Source organism: Melanaphis sacchari, unplaced genomic scaffold (assembly GCF_002803265.2).
Source record: "Melanaphis sacchari strain LSU unplaced genomic scaffold, SCAv2.0 Contig105_pilon_pilon, whole genome shotgun sequence".
In the NCBI taxonomy this organism is placed as follows: domain Eukaryota; kingdom Metazoa; phylum Arthropoda; class Insecta; order Hemiptera; family Aphididae; genus Melanaphis; species Melanaphis sacchari.
The window spans coordinates 838,911-857,889 of record NW_020270395.1 but is presented as its reverse complement, the minus strand read 5'-3'; the positions used below and the strand labels follow the sequence as shown (position 1 = coordinate 857,889).

At 26.0% G+C, this 18,979-nt stretch overlaps 4 protein-coding genes and 1 pseudogene across 6 annotated transcripts; 3 read left to right on the top strand and 2 right to left on the bottom strand.

The window, feature by feature from the left end:
- Positions 1-2,773: 2,773 nt before the first annotated feature.
- LOC112602684 lies at positions 2,774-5,490 on the bottom strand. Of its 3 annotated transcripts, XM_025350903.1 has the most exons (8): positions 5,349-5,490; positions 5,158-5,280; positions 4,879-4,974; positions 4,168-4,435; positions 3,972-4,101; positions 3,757-3,886; positions 3,100-3,153; positions 2,774-2,957 (listed from the first exon to the last, which is right to left on the bottom strand). In XM_025350903.1, the coding sequence occupies exons 3-8, from the start codon at positions 4,918-4,920 to the stop codon at positions 2,805-2,807; spliced, it is 777 nt and encodes a 258-aa protein (XP_025206688.1). In that variant the 5' UTR covers positions 4,921-4,974; positions 5,158-5,280; positions 5,349-5,490; the 3' UTR covers positions 2,774-2,804. The 3 variants fall into 3 exon arrangements, with proteins under 3 accessions (XP_025206688.1, XP_025206680.1, XP_025206695.1); XM_025350895.1 differs by having other exon boundaries at positions 5,158-5,490; XM_025350910.1 differs by having other exon boundaries at positions 4,879-4,952; positions 5,158-5,490.
- A 320-nt stretch (positions 5,491-5,810) lies between these two features.
- LOC112602668 (phosphate carrier protein, mitochondrial-like) lies at positions 5,811-7,390 on the top strand. The gene is made up of 2 exons (XM_025350870.1): positions 5,811-6,024; positions 6,155-7,390. Exons 1-2 carry the CDS (start codon positions 5,934-5,936, stop codon positions 7,093-7,095), a joined length of 1,032 nt encoding a protein of 343 aa, XP_025206655.1. The 5' UTR covers positions 5,811-5,933; the 3' UTR covers positions 7,096-7,390.
- A 595-nt stretch (positions 7,391-7,985) lies between these two features.
- On the bottom strand, positions 7,986-9,742 carry LOC112602674 (vacuolar protein sorting-associated protein 37A). The gene is made up of 8 exons (XM_025350882.1): positions 9,464-9,742; positions 9,209-9,398; positions 9,051-9,148; positions 8,941-8,998; positions 8,722-8,881; positions 8,503-8,654; positions 8,312-8,431; positions 7,986-8,220 (listed from the first exon to the last, which is right to left on the bottom strand). Exons 1-8 carry the CDS (start codon positions 9,547-9,549, stop codon positions 8,146-8,148), a joined length of 939 nt encoding a protein of 312 aa, XP_025206667.1. The 5' UTR covers positions 9,550-9,742; the 3' UTR covers positions 7,986-8,145.
- A 313-nt stretch (positions 9,743-10,055) lies between these two features.
- Positions 10,056-11,130, top strand: LOC112602702 (F-box/SPRY domain-containing protein 1-like). Its single transcript, XM_025350921.1, has 2 exons — positions 10,056-10,584; positions 10,655-11,130. Exons 1-2 carry the CDS (start codon positions 10,176-10,178, stop codon positions 11,017-11,019), a joined length of 774 nt encoding a protein of 257 aa, XP_025206706.1. The 5' UTR covers positions 10,056-10,175; the 3' UTR covers positions 11,020-11,130.
- A 7,344-nt stretch (positions 11,131-18,474) lies between these two features.
- Positions 18,475-18,597, top strand: LOC112603323 (annotated as a pseudogene).
- Positions 18,598-18,979: the final 382 nt, after the last annotated feature.

Sequence of the window (18,979 nt, the reverse complement as noted above, 5' to 3'; positions counted from 1 at the left end):
TAATATTGTAACAATTATTAATAAATAATAGGTAAAAGGTAAAACATAAATGTTAATAATTAATTATTATAAATAACAATTAAATAATTATATCATTTATTTACATCGGTTTTGAATTTATTTGAAAAATTAATGTTTTAAAAATTTCGTTATCTAAACATCAAAACTAATATGATAATGATAATTACAGTGTTGGCAACATTTTAACATATTATTTGCTATTATTAAGTCTCGTTGAATATGAGGTTGTAAGTTGTAACGGTCTAAGTAATCCACAGACTATACTAGGTGGACTCGCATTGATATTTGATTCGTAATAAATTCGTATTATTCGTAACCTCGTTAGTCGTTAGTCGTTACCTGTTGGTAGATTCAAACCTTAATAAGTTTATAAACTTCCACTTCGTTACCAACTAAATGAGATTGACCTTTTATTTCCTACACGTTTTTAAAGCTCAAAGCTCATCCACTGATCTACCTACTTCACTCTTACTGGCCTTATTCATACAAGCATTTATCTCTATAGTAATCTGATGCTAAACCATCTCAAACGACTCGGAACTGTTCACCCTCATTTTATCTATAATTATTAATTTATACAATTGATGCCACTAGCCACTAAAGTACCTTAAATTTATTTATTTATATTATTCTAGCCTATATAATCACACGAGGGATAATCCACATTCCACAGTTCACTTAAACATTGTTTCTTTGTTACATTTATTCACTGTTATGTATTTTTTCTACTGTCAAACATTCTGAATTATACATGTCCGACCTGATAACTGCTATATAAAATCTACGTTTTAATTTCAATAGTATTCTCTTGTAGGAGCAGCAGATGGGTTATTTTTGGCTTTCTGAGAAATTTTAAGGACCACCACATAGGAAAAAACCACTTGTTTCATTTGCAAATAAAAAATATTAACTGTTTAACAAAATAAACTTTTTTAAAAATATTTAATTTATTTTTTACATTATAAAATAGTACTTACATATCAAGTATTTTCAGCCGTTTAACGAGTAAACGCTAGTAGTATTTACTATTTAGCATAGACGTGTACAGAGTGTTACAGATTTAGTACAATTTTTTATTACAGGTAAGTACCTATTCAGTTTAGGCGATGGTTATTTAGTTACAATACTACTGACTACAGTAGGTAGTAATAACAGTAAAAAATTTAATTTTATAGGTATCATGTTATAATATTAAATTCTAATCATTTTAACATGGATTCTGCCTCTGCGTAAATAATAAATAAAAATATAATTATTTATAGAAAGTTAAAAAATCGATATTTTAATTAAACAAATTAAACATTCAATATATTCATACAGATTAGTTACCTACGAGTTTACGATTTATGCCATATAGATCATACCCATGCGCACGCCTTAGGTAAATAGTATGTCTTACAGTGGTACTAATTAGAAACCATATGTCCATATATGATATTCATAACTAAGTGGTAACTGGAAAATCTGTGTTACTTCTTAATACTAATTACTAACTACCTACAAATCTCATCTGACACAAATATTTCGAGATTGACGATTGTTGTCTTTGATTCTTTATTATCTGTAGGTAAGTATAAAAAATGATCTGACAGATGATTACAACATACAACAAAAATAATGTAGGTAGTGGTGCACTAAGAAAAGATTTTTAAAATTTATATTCAAAATACGGAAATCGAATATTTTGTATACATATACATAGTTTAAAGTAAATTAAAAGTATAAGTAATTATAGTAAAAACAAAAATAAATAGATAATCTTAGGTATGTGAAAAAAATATAACAACAAAAATGTTAAATATTTACAAAGTAGTCAAAATATTTTGAAAACTACCAGGCATATAAAGTACTGATAGGTATATTTATTTATGATATAAATTAGGGTTATTTATAACTATTTGTTTTTTAATTATTTAAAAGTAAGAAAATAATTTAGTAAGAAATCATTATTTTACATTAAAAAAATATTTGTGGAATTACATTCACCCATTTTTTCTTCTAATTTCCAGCACTTAATAATAACTCATGAATTATGAGAAACTGTACTATATTTTTAAACCTTAGGTATAAATTTTAAACATTTAACGAAATTTATTAAAATTCTAATTTAAAATGCTTATTAAAAAATATACTGTTGGATATTATATACCTACATTTTATTAATTGAAGATAATTTATTTTTCACCAAGTGCATGAAATATAATTTAACATTTTATATAATAATCTACTGTACATATTATAAGTTAATAGTTAATTTAATTTATACAGATAATAATGATGTTTATTTATTTTATAAATTTACACCCAACAGGGAATATGTAATTTTAATGGTATAATATATTGTATTAACATAAGAATACAAGAATAATATGTAAAAATTAGATGTATGATTTAATAAGTAATAAAGATTAACAATAAGAATATATTAAGTTATTTTATACAATAGATATTATATTTATGAGATAAACCAAGCAGTAGAAATAAATAAATGAATAAAATTAGGGTCTTCATTAAATTTATTAATTAATTGTTGGTTTATTTCATAGTTATTATTATTATTTTTTAACATCAATTAAGAAAAATAAATAATACCAACTTTTCTTTAACTACTAGTTTGTATTGACACAGATATATGGTAAAATACTAAAATATGATAATAAAAAACTTGTATATACAACATTAATAATATATATTAAATATAAAATAATTTGTTTTGGTAAAAATAATAAGATATTTTACTTTTCAACATGTTAATAAAAAAAATACTCAACTAAAATTTATATTTAAATGTTTAATTTAAAAAGAAATTTGTTTTGTTCATTTTGTAAAACGAATCCCTGCTTTTTCAGATTATGACATTGCAAGACTAAATGAGGCATATTTGTAAGGTCCACCCAGCAATCGTCTTCATCTTCATCATTACACTCCACTAGTAACTTTAAACATATTAATGCATTAAGTAAATTAAATGCCTAACAAATATTTATTATTATTAAATTTATGATGATTTGAATTATTATTGTACAAATTCATTATCAATGTCATGTTAGAATTTATATTTTATAATTATAAACTTACACTTAAAATTTCTTTCAATGTAGATGAAGGATCTACTTGAGATAACAATGTATACTGAAAATAAAAATAAATATCGTTAGTCAGTAATAACTCATAAAATTATTATTATATTATACAGTGTTTCTTTTAAAAGTTAAAACACTAAATATTTCTTTCTTTTGTATTTCTTTAGATCAATTTTTTTTTTTAAGCCTATTTGTTTTTAAAATATGGCTATAATAGCAAAATTTACTAAATAACACATTAAAGTCTTAATTTAAACAACTCAATAACTGAATTTTTTGACGATCATTTAATGATTATCTAAATTTCTGTGTAACCGTATATTTTAAACCCATCTTATACTGGTAATTTGGTCAATTTTAATTTTAAAGTCAAGATTAATATGAGTTTTGATCTATTCAAATGTGGTGTTACTGTTTAAAACAATTCAAATTATAATGTATGTGTGCACAATGAAAGATCTAAACATTTAAAAACTATTTTAAAAGTACATATCCAAGTTCTCCTCAGCTCCTATTGAAAATCCATTTTCAATCTGTTCATTGAATAGTAATATTTTGTGTTTTTTTTTAAGGGGTATGAGATTAGGTCTGAGATTATTATTAATTTTAGAATCTGTGATATCATGTTAAAGATAATAATAAATTAATTTACCATATCAGATTTGCATTCCTTGAATTCTCGGGCAACTTCAGTTTCCATTTCTGTACTTATAGTATTTTGAGCTTCAATTTTGTTTAATTCTTGTTGGAAATCTTTCATAAATATTGATAAATTGTTGAACCTATGAACAATATTTTTTATTTTAAAAATATTAATTTAAGCACTGTACATATTATATAATATTATGCATAGAATATTTAAATTACCGATCAGTACGTTTAATAATATTCTCATTATCTTGTTTAATGTTATTCAGAAGTAGTTTACATTCTGCAGATATCTTTTCATATGTTTTTAAAAGTTTTACTGAACTTAATGATTGGAAATTAGGGTAATCTTTAAAAAATATTTCATGGTCATTAATTAAATTATGATATTTAATAGAAAAATGTTATTAGTTACTTAAAGGTTTTGTCTCCTTTAATAAATGGGTAATGCCATTAATAATGTTTTTTTTAATTTTAAGTACTTCTTGATGTGTAGATGGATCAGCTGGATTGTTTACAAGGTTCATACATTGATCTAACTGACTCACTCTTGCAGCCATTACCCTTACTTGATCTTTAAATTTTTGTAGGACATCATAAAGAGTATAGTTGTCAGTTATAACTGCAGTGTTGTCCAGACATTCAATTTGTGATTGAAGAATGTTATTAGTTGAACTACAATTCTATACAAAAATTAGTTATTTACAATTAAGATTTGACTTTAATTCATATCATATTCATGAATATGTTTAAACTGTATAATCAATCATTTTATTCTTTATAACTTAACATTTTTTAATAAATCAAACTTATCCAAGAATATATTTATTTTTGAATGCATTTATTAATGGATTAAAATATATAATAATAGTACATAACATATAAATACCGAACTAGAGGAAGTAGGACTTAATTGAATCTAACAATAGTTTAACTATTTCAAGTTTTATATGGGGAGTTTCTGATAAATAGTTTATGTGCAATAAAAAAATATATAAACTATAAGTATCAATTTATAATATATTAAATATGTAATTTGCAAAATGGGTGAATAAAATATTACTGGATTAATTTATTTTGGTTTATATATAATCTAAAATATAAATAATAATGCATGTGAACTCACCTCATTTTTATAATTTGAATTAGAAAAGTTGGAGTCCGACATTTTTTCTTAAAGTTGTGATTTATACTTATTGGCTATTACCACAGAATAATATACCTTAATTAATAATAAAAACACTAAATCAAAGTTATTAAGGCTTAAAATAAACTTTGTTTTGTAAATTGGTTTAACGTTTACCACTTTATACTTAAAGATTAGAATTTTTTATTTTAAACTTGTTCCAATAATATAATATTAATATCTTATAACTACTAGCATATGAGTTAAAGATGCTTATACCTGCTAAGTATTGAGTAATATGTAGGTAATGGCTTTTAGCTATTACGAAATACGAAATACAAATTTGGTGAATTGTGATTTATGAATACTATAACTTATGTAGTTATATATAAAAATAATAAACTACAAAAAAAATAAATAAATAATATATCAAAATGTCTAAGCAATCGCATTAGTCTAAAAAATCTAACTTTCCCGCAGTCGTTTTTGTTTAATCATCCAACATTGATATTGACATAACACCAAATCACTCAAAGTATTTAGTTTTTGTTAAATTATTTATAATTTAAATACATAATTTGAAAAAGTTAAAATTAATGAAACAGTAATCAAGCTTTCTTAAAACTTTAAATCGTTTAAATTAAAACAATAAAATAAACATATAATATGATAATATAATTGGTATTTAAATGACAGTTGTCAGTTAATACTTAATACTTACTACTTTAGTAGTTCCATTTTCCATTTCCATTATATCAAGGTTTTATCTATAAACCTTTCCATTAAATATGGTTATTGGTTACAGGTATCTAACTTATTAGTTATTATCATTAGAAGGATGGTAATTCACGTTTATTTCTGTGGCCAACCTGGAATCTGCAGCTGATAGTCAATGATTTTTTCTTTTTAGTTTGTACTGAAGCCAAGTTCAAGATTCAAGAATTCACTTAGCCTATTTCACGGCGTTCGGCAACACCTCCATTTCGCGTGGCTACTGCTGTCAAAAACTACTACTATTGACCTTTAACATCAAACGAAAAATCTAACTGATCACTATGTATTCTCCGTTCCATCAACTCAGAAAACCCGTGAACCAACAGAACGGACTGGAAAATGTTTCTCAATTTCCTGCTCATCTCGTGCCAGGTACCCACATTTAAATTTTCTTTATTAATAGCGTTATCTATATATCGAAGCTAAATTCAAACTGATGCTTTACATTTTTTCCTAGTAATATTTGAAATTTATTTTATTATTCGAATGTTTTGGGTTGCAGGTAGGACCATCGCTGCGGCTGCAGTCAATGAAGATAGCTGCGAGTTTGGGTCACCTAAATACTTTGCACTTTGTGGGCTCGGCGGTATTATTTCGTGTGGTCTGACACACACCCTTGTCACGCCCTTAGATTTGGTCAAATGTCGTCTTCAGGTGAACCCTGCTAAATACAAGAACCTCATCAATGGTTTTAAAGTAACAATGGTTGATGAAGGTGCTAGAGGATTGGCAAAAGGATGGGCTCCGACTGCCATGGGTTATTCCATTCAAGGTCTTGGTAAATTTGGTTTGTACGAATATTTCAAAATTTTGTATGCTGATTTGTTGGGAGAAGAAAATGCATATTACTGGCGTACATCTCTTTACCTTGCTGCCTCTGCATCTGCTGAACTATTTGCTGATATTGGTCTCGTTCCTCTTGAATCAATTAAAGTTAAAATTCAGACTACTCCTGGTTTTGCAAATACTATGCGTGAAGCAGTTCCCAAAATGTTAAAACAAGAAGGCATATCAGCTTTCTTCAAGAGTTTAGTACCTTTATGGATGAGACAAATTCCTTATACCATGATGAAGTTTGCTTGTTTTGAAAGAACAGTTGAATTAATTTATGCTCATGTTGTACCCAAACCAAGGGCTGAATGCAGTAAAGGAGAACAATTGGTTGTTACATTTGCTGCTGGTTACATTGCTGGTGTTTTCTGCGCTATTGTATCCCATCCAGCTGATACATTGGTATCAAAATTGAATCAAGAAAAAGGAGCTTCATCCGTTGATGTATTAAAAAAAATTGGTTTTGGTGGCCTATGGAAAGGTTTAGGCCCAAGAATTATCATGATTGGTACCTTAACAGCATTACAATGGTTCATATATGATTCTGTGAAAGTTACTTTGAACATTCCTCGACCACCACCACCAGCACCACCAAAGGCAAAGAGTGAATAAACAGTTGATAATTCAACTATTTAATCAATTCAGAACCCCGTCAGTCTTACTTAAATTAAATGTAAATTATCTGCATCTATTAATCTTTGAAGAGCATTTAGTGTTAAATTGTTAAATTACAGTGCTTTTTAGTTTTGTTTTACATCTTAATTAGAAGCTTAATTCATTCCAGTATATAAATACCTCAATCACGTGTTTTATTAGAATACAACATTTTAGAGTGCAGTATCACTACTGTAATAATATGTTTGTTTAATGTTAATATCTTAATAAAGTTACTATGTATGTTCTGAATTGTTTTTCATTTTTTTTTTTTTTTTTGTAATCATTTATGATATTTTCATTGTTTCAATGAAAATTTTATTGTTACATAATGTTGATGAGTGGTTTAGTGTTGATTTTTATATGAGTTAAAAATAGAACAAAATACTTGGCACACATTAAACGTACTATTATTATTCATAATATAATTTGATATATTACTGTATTTTTCCATTTTATCAGAAGTGTTAAATAAAATGGTTATCTCACTGAATTGAGTATTTAGTTCAGTGCATGTCCTCTCCTCATGATGACTAATTATAATCTGACATTAACACGTGTTTGATACATGTAATTTTTTTTTTTTATCTTAGTACATAATATGTTGAGATTTGGACTTAAATTCATCAGTGATGTTACAATTTTAATTATTTAGACTTGAAATGATCACTTACAATCATAATAATATGATAATAATAATTTTATAAAACTAATATAATTTAAAATAAAACCAATACAAAAAATATCAAACAATATTTTATTATCCCAAGTTCAAAAATATTAAAAATGTTTTCGTATAATATTGAATAACTATTATATAAATTAAAATTCAAAAATCAAATAGGATAAGCTTTTAAAAAAACAATTCAAATCACATAATGATCTTATAAATATTGAGCCTTTTAAGGCTTCAACATAACATAGAATGGTATCATCAAGATAAAGTATATACAAAATTGGATTAACCAAATTTGATATTGCACTAAATGCAAACAAAAATAACAATATTTAAAATCCAGCCTCTTTTAGTTGTTTTAACTGATAATTCAGTCTATCTTCTTTCGCCTTCCTTGTATATGACATCTAAATTAATTAAAAATAACATTAAGAAATATTTTTCTTAAAAAAAATTGTAAAATATTAAATACTAAATAATATTACTTAAGCTACTTACAGTTCTTGATTTCACATACACTTGAAGGAATTTATCACAATCTATATCACCATTTAAAAACTGTTCTGCTATTCGTTCACTTTCCTCATCACATTTGATAGCAGCTTTTTTTAAATTATCCTGAAAGAGTTATTATAATATTTTTAGTGTACAAATACTTATACACATGTAATATATATTTGGTATTTTACCGAGATTGATTGTGGAGAATATTTCTCTGATAACTTAACATACTTTGCTGAAAGTCCAGCATATGATTTTTGATAAGTTTCTATTGTTTCTAATTGTTTTGATATTTCTGATCTTAAATTACATATTGGTTCTTCCTTAGACATGTTTGAGTCTAAAAATATTAAATAACTAATAATTTTTTTCAAAACCATAAAAATTATGTCTATAATTGTTTTTACTTGCTAAGTCCATTATTTTAGTGATGGTATTTTCAATATTTTTATTAGATGCTTCTATTGATGGTAATTCTGAAATGAATTCATCTAAGCAGTCAACATTATTATTCAAATGTAGTAATTCAGTTGACGTTAGTTTGGCAAGACTAAAAAATTCTACGTCCTGAAGAAAATATATATTTTAATTATTCCAGGTTTTTAATAAAATATATTTCGACTTACATTAGTGAGAGAGGTGTTTGTATTTTTTATACAACCTTTGGCGGTCTTTCCTGAAAAACTTTAAGAAATGTATGAGTAAACTGGAATAGATTTGATTGAATAAAAATTACCTGTTAGAACCACCACTTGCAAGAATAAGTGATTGGTCTAATTCAAACTCTCTTCTTATGACTTGCACTACTCTTCCCAAATCAGAGTGAATAGTATACTATAACAATATCAAAATACAAAATTATTTATAAATAAAAGTATAACATAAAATTCTTACATTCATCAATCCAGGAGCTAGCACTATTTGGCCAGTAGCATCCACCCATTTATGGATAATTCTAGGGCATATTTTCATAGTGGGTTTCTCGATAGGAAATTTTGGACCTAAATCAATAACCAGGCTCAAATTCCCAACTTTAGTAGGAAATTCAACTGAATATTCTTTATTGAAACTAATTTCTGTAACACTAATTTAAATTTACATTATAAGCTTGCATGCAGCTGATGTTTTGGAATGGCCGTGTTAGCTTACTTTTCATTAAATACTTTTAACGTATCGATTTGTTGTTCACGTTTTCTCGATAGGTCAATGTTATTATACAAGTTTGTAGAAAGCATTTTTAATTATTTAGTCACTGAAATTTGCAAAATTTCTAATTGAAGCAAAAGTCGACAAATCGAAATAAGGCAATCAACATTAAATTAATTCAAATTCCAAAGACTAAATTTGTCTGAAATCCGCAGTTGATCAGTGTTCTATTAATTAAAAACTGAAACCTAAACAAGAATCAAGATATTATCTATAATCTTGAAGAAAAAAATAAAAATTGTTCATGATGTATTCACTATTCTAATGATAATAATAAGTATATTCATCACAGACTATGATATAAATAAATGTTCTATGATACCACAGAATAGATAATTAATAATGATAATAACAAAAAATGTTCATGAATTATGATAACAGCAATACAGCATCAAATTTTAAATTTGTAGTAAACATTTCACATTTGTTAATTAATATTTCATTTTGCAATTTTTTTTGAACCAATACAATTTACAAACACTAAATAACATGAAAAAATAAATTTATTTTGTCATGCAGAATAATGCGCTTTACATTAACATTAAAAATATTTAAAAATATATTTGTTTATAATATAATCACACTGAATGGTGGTTTTATTGGAAAAAAATGAAGCGACATTACATGATTAACAATTGAACATACAAAATAATTAATGATGGATGTTTGTCACGCACCACAATACTTACCTGACTTAGTGTTGGACATAATATTTTCAAACTTGGAGCTGCCAGACTTGTTAAGCTGCATGTTGGTCTGTCAAAATTGGTATCGTGTAATTAATGATGGTAGAGCAGAACCATGGAAATTGATGTGTCGTCGTAAGATACCTAAAGAGCTACTGAAGTCTGAACTTTTATCACAACTCAGCAGCTATAAAGCTAAGTTACGAGCCTTATATCATTCATGGAATCCAGACGATTGTTCCATGCATATTGTCGTCAAACAAAATGGTTTTACATTGCATCGTAATCCAGTTGCCCAGAGTACAGATATGGCACGAACTAAAATTGGTTATAGCAATGGTAAACATGCATGGGAAATTACATGGACTGGACCATTAGGTAAAAGTACATTCAATTTATGAAACACTAAATTAGAAGTCATTAAAAATATCAACTATTTTGTTTATAGGTACAGTTGCAATGGTTGGTGTGTCAACTAAAGAGGCGCCAGTGCACTGTAGCGGTTACTTACCTCTGTTGGGTATTGACAAGCATAGTTGGGGTTGGAATTTAATTGATAATGTTTTGTTGCATAATGGAGTATCGCATGGAAGCTACCCATTGTTAAACAATGCTCCTAAGTATCAAATAGGTGAAAAATTACAATTAATACTAGATTCTGAAAATGGTACTTTGCACTTTGAAAAATGTAATGAATTTTTAGGTATAGCTTTTAAAAATTTACCTAATACTAAACTATATCCTTCGGTATCAGCTGTCTATGGTAACACAGAAATATCAGTAGTATATATTGGTAAACCTTTATGTGGTTAAATAACCATTATTTTTTTTTGGTAAGAATTCAATCTCATAGAATATAATGTACTATTTAGTATAAAGTTAAAATTCCTTTCTTAATGTTTTTTTCTTATTGATTCAATAATATTAATATTATTTCTATCAGTTAACAATATTTGGTATATACAACAAAAATCTTGAAAATAATGTATTTAAAAAATATTTAGTCTTAAAATTCTTGATTTTTGGTATGGTAGTAGTATTTATATACTAAAATATTTATACTATTTTCAGAATTGTATTAAATAATATTACAAAAAAGTAATACATCAATTAAAATTTATAATTAAAAACATAATAAACAAATACCCTTTTATATATTTTTTGCTTAAATAATAAACTTATACTTCATATACCAGAGATGGCAAACCTTTTTCGAATAATATATTAAAATTTTAAAATCAGTTTAAAACAATTACATTTGTCAATAAAGTTTTTGTACCGTTTAGAATATGTTAAAAATACTAAAATACTTTTTAGATGACTTATAGAGTATATATGAAAATAATCAAACAAAGTATTTATGACCATTTTTATTACCTTTTCTCACTATTAAACTTCACCACTCTTATACCATGTTTTTATTTCATTGTTATTATTAATATTGATTTTTTTTTAATACCAGTATGTGTTTTATTATCTATCAGTGTTTTCTTTTAATTTTTTTAGCTAGTAAGTATAATATATTCTAATTATTTCAATCAAAATTATTAATGAATTTACTAAACGAGGATCATATTAATAAACTATTTTTTTAGCAAATTATCATTGATAATTTTACTATTAAAATCTTTAGAAAAAAAATATAAGAAAAGATACACTTTGTATAGTCTGTAAATAAGTTCCAATAATAATTAGTTGCTATAGTGCTAAGAAATTAAAGAGAATATTTTGAATTACTACTTTTTAATCAAATATTAGAGTTAATAATGAAGTTAACAAAATAAAAGAATTTACCATATAGGTTTGCCACCTCTACCATAAACTAATTTTTTTATTGTATTTTTTATTGATTTTATTTTAAGGCTGGTAACTAAGGCCATTAGCTATGGATAGAAGCAGTACGTTTTTTTTGTGTGTAAAGTTTGGTTACTAGGGTTGGAACACGTGTGTGTATGTGTGTCCGCCATAAATTCATCACTTAGAACTCAAGTATTCACCTATCAGAGAGCTAACGATACTGGCGGATGTTTGACTTCAGAACACATTAGTGACTGAGGCCAACCACTGCACCATACCAGGCCACAAACTATATTATTTTTGATAGTTGAAATTAGATATTTTATTGCTAGTATTTACACTAACAAAAAATACTAAATTTTCATGCAAAAAATTAATACTTAATATACTACAATTAAATTATAGATACTTTGGATAATTTTGTCTAAAAGCTATCAAAGTATCTTGAGGATTAATAATTATTTTTTGTTCTACTTGATAGCTTTTAGCTTTTACATACATTAATCAACTCTAAACTTTATCTTTTTAATAATAACAATACAAATTATTTTAGATTAATAATGATTAATAAAATTAATTAGTTAAATTACATAAGAATTATATATATATACATGTAGTCATGTAGATAATATTATGTTATAATATTTTATAATAAGTAACATCTTTATTATATAATATACCATTATACCATTCCTAGTATTTCTTATATAAAATAGGCAATTATCTAATTTATTTGTTTTTGATTTGATTTGATTTTTCTTAATTCCATTTTTTGTTGAATACTAGTTAAGTTTTGTCCTATTATTTTTGTTATTTTAAACTAATTAAAAAATTATTATAATATGTTTAAATATGTTTTAAAAAAAATTTCTTCTTAATATTTTATAACAATTCATATTGTTCTATTTTTTTTTTTTTTTTTTTTATAGTACAATGAATTTTAAATGAATGTGTACGTACTGTAATAAATACTTACAAATTTATGATATTTTCATTAGTTTTATAATAATTTTACATAATAATAAATATTTTTAAAACTAAAATAGATTGAAAATTATATCTAATATAGTAATATAAAATGAATACTGTAAAAAATTATAAATAAATAATAAATGTTGATCCAAAATAGTAAAATTAATTTCTATAGTCGCAATTTGGGTGTGGTGCTTGGGGGTTCTTATTACTCTCAAATTTTATATTAGCAGTTAGCACAATAGCACCCCCAAATTTTTAATAACATTATCAAATTTTTATTGGTTATAAATTATGAACTATGATATTATATCATAGGCATTAGGATAGATTTGATTCTAGGACTTTTCATCGATTCATCGTCATAATAATAATAATAAAACATACCGATCACTGATCAGAATAATATGGAAAATATTATTGTCAATTTATTGTTTATATTATGAATTATGATTAATTAATTATTATGTATTAATTACACAAGAAGATTTTATAAAACGATTATCGGTAAGTCAATAACGATTACGCCGAAACGCCTTCCTACTATTTGGTAAATGGAAAATAATTATTAATATTGAGAGATATCTAAGCACTAAAATTGATAATGATAAAATAATAAATATTTTTAAAATGTTCCAAGACGTATATTATCTATGATATAATAATTAAATAAAAATAAAAAATGTAATTACTTATAAGTTTATTTAAAATTTGTGTTTTATTTTCTTTATTAATATTTTCTTTTATTATAAATTATTTATAAATAATAAAGTAGCGTAACGGAAATGTATGAATGATGCAAATTGATGCTGTAGGAAAGTGGTTTGGTCGGTTTGGAGGAAAAGTCATCCACAGATCATTTTGGTCAACATAATTTAACACCCCCGCAAATTTAATCTAAATTGTGCCTATGTTGATTTCTAGAAATATTTTACTGCATCAGATACTATAATCAGTAATTATTTAGACTGGAGTCAATTAATTATTGTACCTACTCACAATCACAAAGTATATTTGTGTTGAGGGTTGCATTATCTTTATTCAGGGGTGGATTGGCCAATAGGGAAATTGGGAATCTTTCCTGATGGGCCAGTTCTTATAAGGGTCGTTATCCAAAAAAAATATTATATTTTTATATAATAAGAAGCGTAAAACATAAAACAATTAAATATGAAAGTGTTATTTTGGTACTTATTGGTACATTCGTACTATTACTGGCTGAAAGAGTTAGTACATACCTACAATAAACGACAAATTCCTTTATTTTATCCTTTAAATATACTTTTTACGATGATAATAATTTCAATAATGTGAATATATATAATAATAAATTGATAATATTAACACAAATTCATAATATAATAATTAATATGTAATAACTAATAGTTAGCCACAAACTAAGATAAAGATAAGATCTATAATAGAATTCAGTCAGTTGCATGTACAGCTATAAATAATATATTAATATCTGGTGGTAATTTTTTGTATGTATTTTGATTTTAAAATTTTTACATTTATGAGTTACCGAGTCAGTTGTATTTAGTGTAAAAATTAAATTTAAAATAATAAGCTGGAATCATTCATTGACAAAAATGAAGTAGAGTTAAACATTACTACTGAAACAAAGTTACTGAAACTGAGATTAAGAAAAAAAAGAAGCGTTTGAAGAATTATCAAAAGATGACCTGATGGCTAATCCATTAAAAAAAAATTACTGTAGAAATACATAATAACGTGATGGATAAAGTAGTAAAAAACATGGAAAGAAGGTTCATAAAAAAATAATCAAATATGCTTGGACTTATGTTTAGTAACCTATATGTTTGTTACTAATTCATATAGATGACTTTGAAAATCTGTTGCCAGTCTTACGATCTTTATTAACATTCAAAAAATTAAAACTACCCAACAAACTACTAATCTACAAACTTCTCATAAGACCCATCTGGACATATGGTATTCAGCTCTGGAATGCAGCAAATATATCAAACATTAACCGTATTCAAAGATTCCAAATAAAAATTCTTCGTTTCAAAAGCTCTATTCTAACTTTAATACCAACTATAACCGAACTAGTCAAACTATGTTATAAGCGTTTCAACAGCCGATTAACTCAACACCCAAACTCTCATAAATCAACTCTCATTCATAACAATTCCAGACAATCCTCAAAAAAGGTTAAAAAGACAGTGGTTTCGTGACCTGCTAAAATAAATTTAAAAAAAAAATGTATAAAAAAAAAAGTACCTAAGTCTATAACAGTTCCAACAGACAACTATGATGGCTTTCACTCATGTGACCACATTTAAAAAAATAAAAAACAGAACAAAAGAATAATCATAATATTTTAAATTAATATTAATTATTATATATTATATATATATATTTTTGATTTTTAATTGTGGAAAAATATAATTTTTAAATTATTAAAAATTTAAATTTAAACATATAAAAACATTATTTTGAAAAACATAAAATAACATGGTTAAATTAAATTAATACTTTTTAAAATTTCCTTTAATTACGTATTTTATTATTTTACATAAAAAAAAAAAAAATGTAAATTTTAGAAACGTACTGGAATCATTGACCTCATTATTTTATATGTTATTAATTAATTGTCAGCTGTAGATTTGAAATAGTATTTCGGCGGGTGGTATGACATGTACATAATTGAATTTCATTATCGGATGTTATATTTTCGATAATGAGAGAGTGGTGTAATTATGTATTCTCATAGTCATTACCTGTGAACTGTTAGTCGATGATTATTGCAAATGTCAATCGAAAGTTTCGTATAGGCCGCCTCAAATATCGGTTATACTTATAAATAAATGTCGTATATTATTATTATTTATTTTATTTTTAATATACAAAACTGGCTAATAAGTAATAACAAACAAAATCTAATAACCACACTTGGTTACATTTAAGGCGAAACAAATATTTAAAAACATTACCATTGTATAATTCGTTTTTCGAAATTATGTTTTGTTCCAAGTAAATGAATTCTTGTATAATCGACGTAAGTACCTATATAATATTATAATGTTTTTCCAGTAATTTATAACTGAAAATAATATTGTTACGTATTTTTTTTTTAGATCGAACATAGACATGGGTGGGAGGGGAGGGGCTGGGTCGAGCATACCCGGGTATATGAACGTGATAGCATAAAGCTTATATGCTGGGCAGGATAGCCGGATTCACCGGTTTTGCGGGGGATCCAGAACGTACTATTGATGTGGATTGTCGGTGCTTATTGGGTTCAGGAGATCTACCGGCAACTCACTGGACAATGTGACTTATGAGCAGCGGTTATTATGGCCTTTTTTTAGGATGGATTTTATGATTCGTAGAATTATTATAATAATTGTTAATAATATTAATTGTGATATTACTGTTAGTATTACCTTTACCAAGGCTATTATCAATAGTACGATTACCAATCTCATTATTTGAATTAAAATTATGGAAGTGTAGATTAATCAAATGTGAAAAGCTTCTAAAATCTGGTCTCCAAACACTTATTATGTGCAATGAACAAATTTATCTAAACATATTTTTGCTCTTAAAAATATTATGTACATTGCCAGTCTCGACTACTTCATCAGAGCGTATGTTTTCCACTTTGAAAAGAGTAAAAACTTATTTAAGAAACACAATATTATTATTTTTGTAAATTACATACCTAATAATTATGAACTTTTATTAAATAAAATACTTAATAGGAACGCTTGAATGGACTTACAATGTTATCTGTGTACCGAGACATTGAGCTGAACCCCGATCACATACTAGATATTTTAGCAAAAAAAACTAAAAGAAAAATTAATTTAATAATATAATTTATCAAAAATATATTTAATTAAATTTAATTGTTTACTTTATTGTCTTTGAAAACCATTATTTTATCATTTACTTCATTTAATTTATAATAATAAATTATTATAATATTATGATCTATAATATTAAATGGTCAAGGGGCGTGTGGGGGGCGTAGACCTCCACTAGAACAATAGTATAAGCTTATATCCCACCCCAGAACCAATTCAAAATTACGCCACTGATTCGAGAATATAATCAAGCACACTGTTACGTAAATTAGATAGTAAAAGAACCTGTACTAACAATAGGTATTTTAGACATGCAACTTACCTGATTCGCCGCAGTGAATGCTTATTGTAAGTTTCTCGGAGAGAGATATAAGGTGACACAAATTACGAAACGACTTAAGAAACACTTAAATTTAAACAAGAAAAAACAAGTCTGATTTGACTTATAAAAAAAAGAAGTCCAGCTGTCGCTCGCAGAATCTTGTGTGTGTGCCGTGTGGTGGTCTTGGGAAGAGCTCTTGTCTGGTGCGCCTGCACTTGATAGCTTAATTGGTGCTTATGCACTCGATGGCTTGGCTGGTACTCATGCACTGATGAGAGAAGACGACTTGGTCAAACCAGCTAGAGTCGCAGGCGGTACCATTAAAGGTCTCCGCGTTTTCTAAAGAAATAGGCTTTCTCCTAGGCGACAGGGACCCTTATTAGATCATCCCTTGTCTCTGGCGGCACATTGCCACAAATCATGTCTCAATCCTTTCGTGACCATATAATATAAGTCGTTACTCGTTTCTTTCATCAGTGATGAAAGGATATTTATGAGGTTTTAATCTGCCTACGACAACTTGACCTTTATTTTATTTATTTGAGATTTATAGTTTTATAATATACATTGATGTGTATCGTGTGAGCCTATCATTATAGTATAAAAATACAAACAATTATTATTAGTAAGCTAATAATATGGGACTACGGTTTTAATAATACATGTACCTATCTATCATATATAATATGTAGGTATAAGGTAGGTATACATACCTCAAGATATGGAATGTCATTGATTATAAATAATAGTAGGTATTTATATTTTATTTACATAAATATAATATATAATTACATTGAAAACAAAATTAAATATATTTTTTTTTATATACCTAATTAATACTAAACAACAATAGATTATCATGATTATATTTTTATAAATTATTAATTAGGTAATTATTTTGTAATAAAACTTACTTTTAAAATTCTTGATTTTTTTAAATAAATGTATTTATTATGACTTTATGACTTCAGAGTTTAAATAAGAAGCAAGATTGCTTTCTATTTCATTTTCTTCACACGATATTTATGAATTTATGATATTATACATTTACACTGACATTTTCCAGATGCGTTTTAAATTCTAATGACAATTTATTCAAATCGGTCAACGTTATGGAATTTTGCATTTTGAGCCAGTTTATTTTTCCAAATACAGTTATCATTGATTTTTACCTATAATATAGTACATATTATGTACTATGTAGGTAAAATATTGTATTACTGTGTAACGGGTTGAAATTAATTTATAATAAATTAGCATGACACACTTTAATTTATTAACATTTGAATGATATTCTATTGGTTACTGAATTCAATTATTATAATATTTTACCAATCCATCGCAAACGACCATACCACGTTGAATACACCAGTTCTCGTCTGATCACTGAAGTTAAGCAACGTCGGGCGTATGTAGTTAGTACTTGGATGAGTGACCGCATGGGAACACTACGTGCCGTTGGCTTTTTTTTACTGTTGTTAAATATGATAATTTATTTATTTACAAATTTAACTTAAGAAAAATAATATTAAAAATTACTCTGAAGTTTTAAAAATACTAGGTATGTATTTTATATTGTTTTATTTTTAATTTAAAGTTATACCTTATAATAATTTATTATGGTTATAATTGATTGAATATGGTCTTATTGATAGTGGAGACTGTATGGAGGTAACTTTTCATGCGTCAGTACTGACCCATCAGTTTCCGGATGCGATGCAGATGCGCGACAACGATGTCGAGCGGAACGAACATATTATATTTATTTATTTATCTATACGTATTTGTTCAAAAACTTCGTTGTTTCTCAGTACTTACACTTGAAAAATTATAATAAAACAAAAAT

Coding starts and splice junctions, on each gene's coding strand:
- LOC112602684 (XM_025350895.1), bottom strand. CDS start 4,920: ATGTCGGACTCCAACTTTTCTAATTCAAATTATAAAAATGAG. Junction 4,102..4,167: donor AAAGGAGACAAAACCTTTAA/GTAACTAATAAC, acceptor TATTTTTTAAAG/ATTACCCTAATTTCCAATCA. Junction 3,154..3,756: donor AGGAATGCAAATCTGATATG/GTAAATTAATTT, acceptor TTTTATTTTCAG/TATACATTGTTATCTCAAGT.
- LOC112602668 (XM_025350870.1), top strand. CDS start 5,934: ATGTATTCTCCGTTCCATCAACTCAGAAAACCCGTGAACCAACAGAAC. Junction 6,025..6,154: donor TCCTGCTCATCTCGTGCCAG/GTACCCACATTT, acceptor TTTGGGTTGCAG/GTAGGACCATCGCTGCGGCT.
- LOC112602674 (XM_025350882.1), bottom strand. CDS start 9,549: ATGCTTTCTACAAACTTGTATAATAACATTGACCTATCGAGAAAACGT. Junction 9,149..9,208: donor TAGCTCCTGGATTGATGAAT/GTAAGAATTTTA, acceptor ATATTGTTATAG/TATACTATTCACTCTGATTT. Junction 8,432..8,502: donor ATTCTCCACAATCAATCTCG/GTAAAATACCAA, acceptor TAACTCTTTCAG/GATAATTTAAAAAAAGCTGC.
- LOC112602702 (XM_025350921.1), top strand. CDS start 10,176: ATGATGGATGTTTGTCACGCACCACAATACTTACCTGACTTAGTGTTG. Junction 10,585..10,654: donor TACATGGACTGGACCATTAG/GTAAAAGTACAT, acceptor TTTTGTTTATAG/GTACAGTTGCAATGGTTGGT.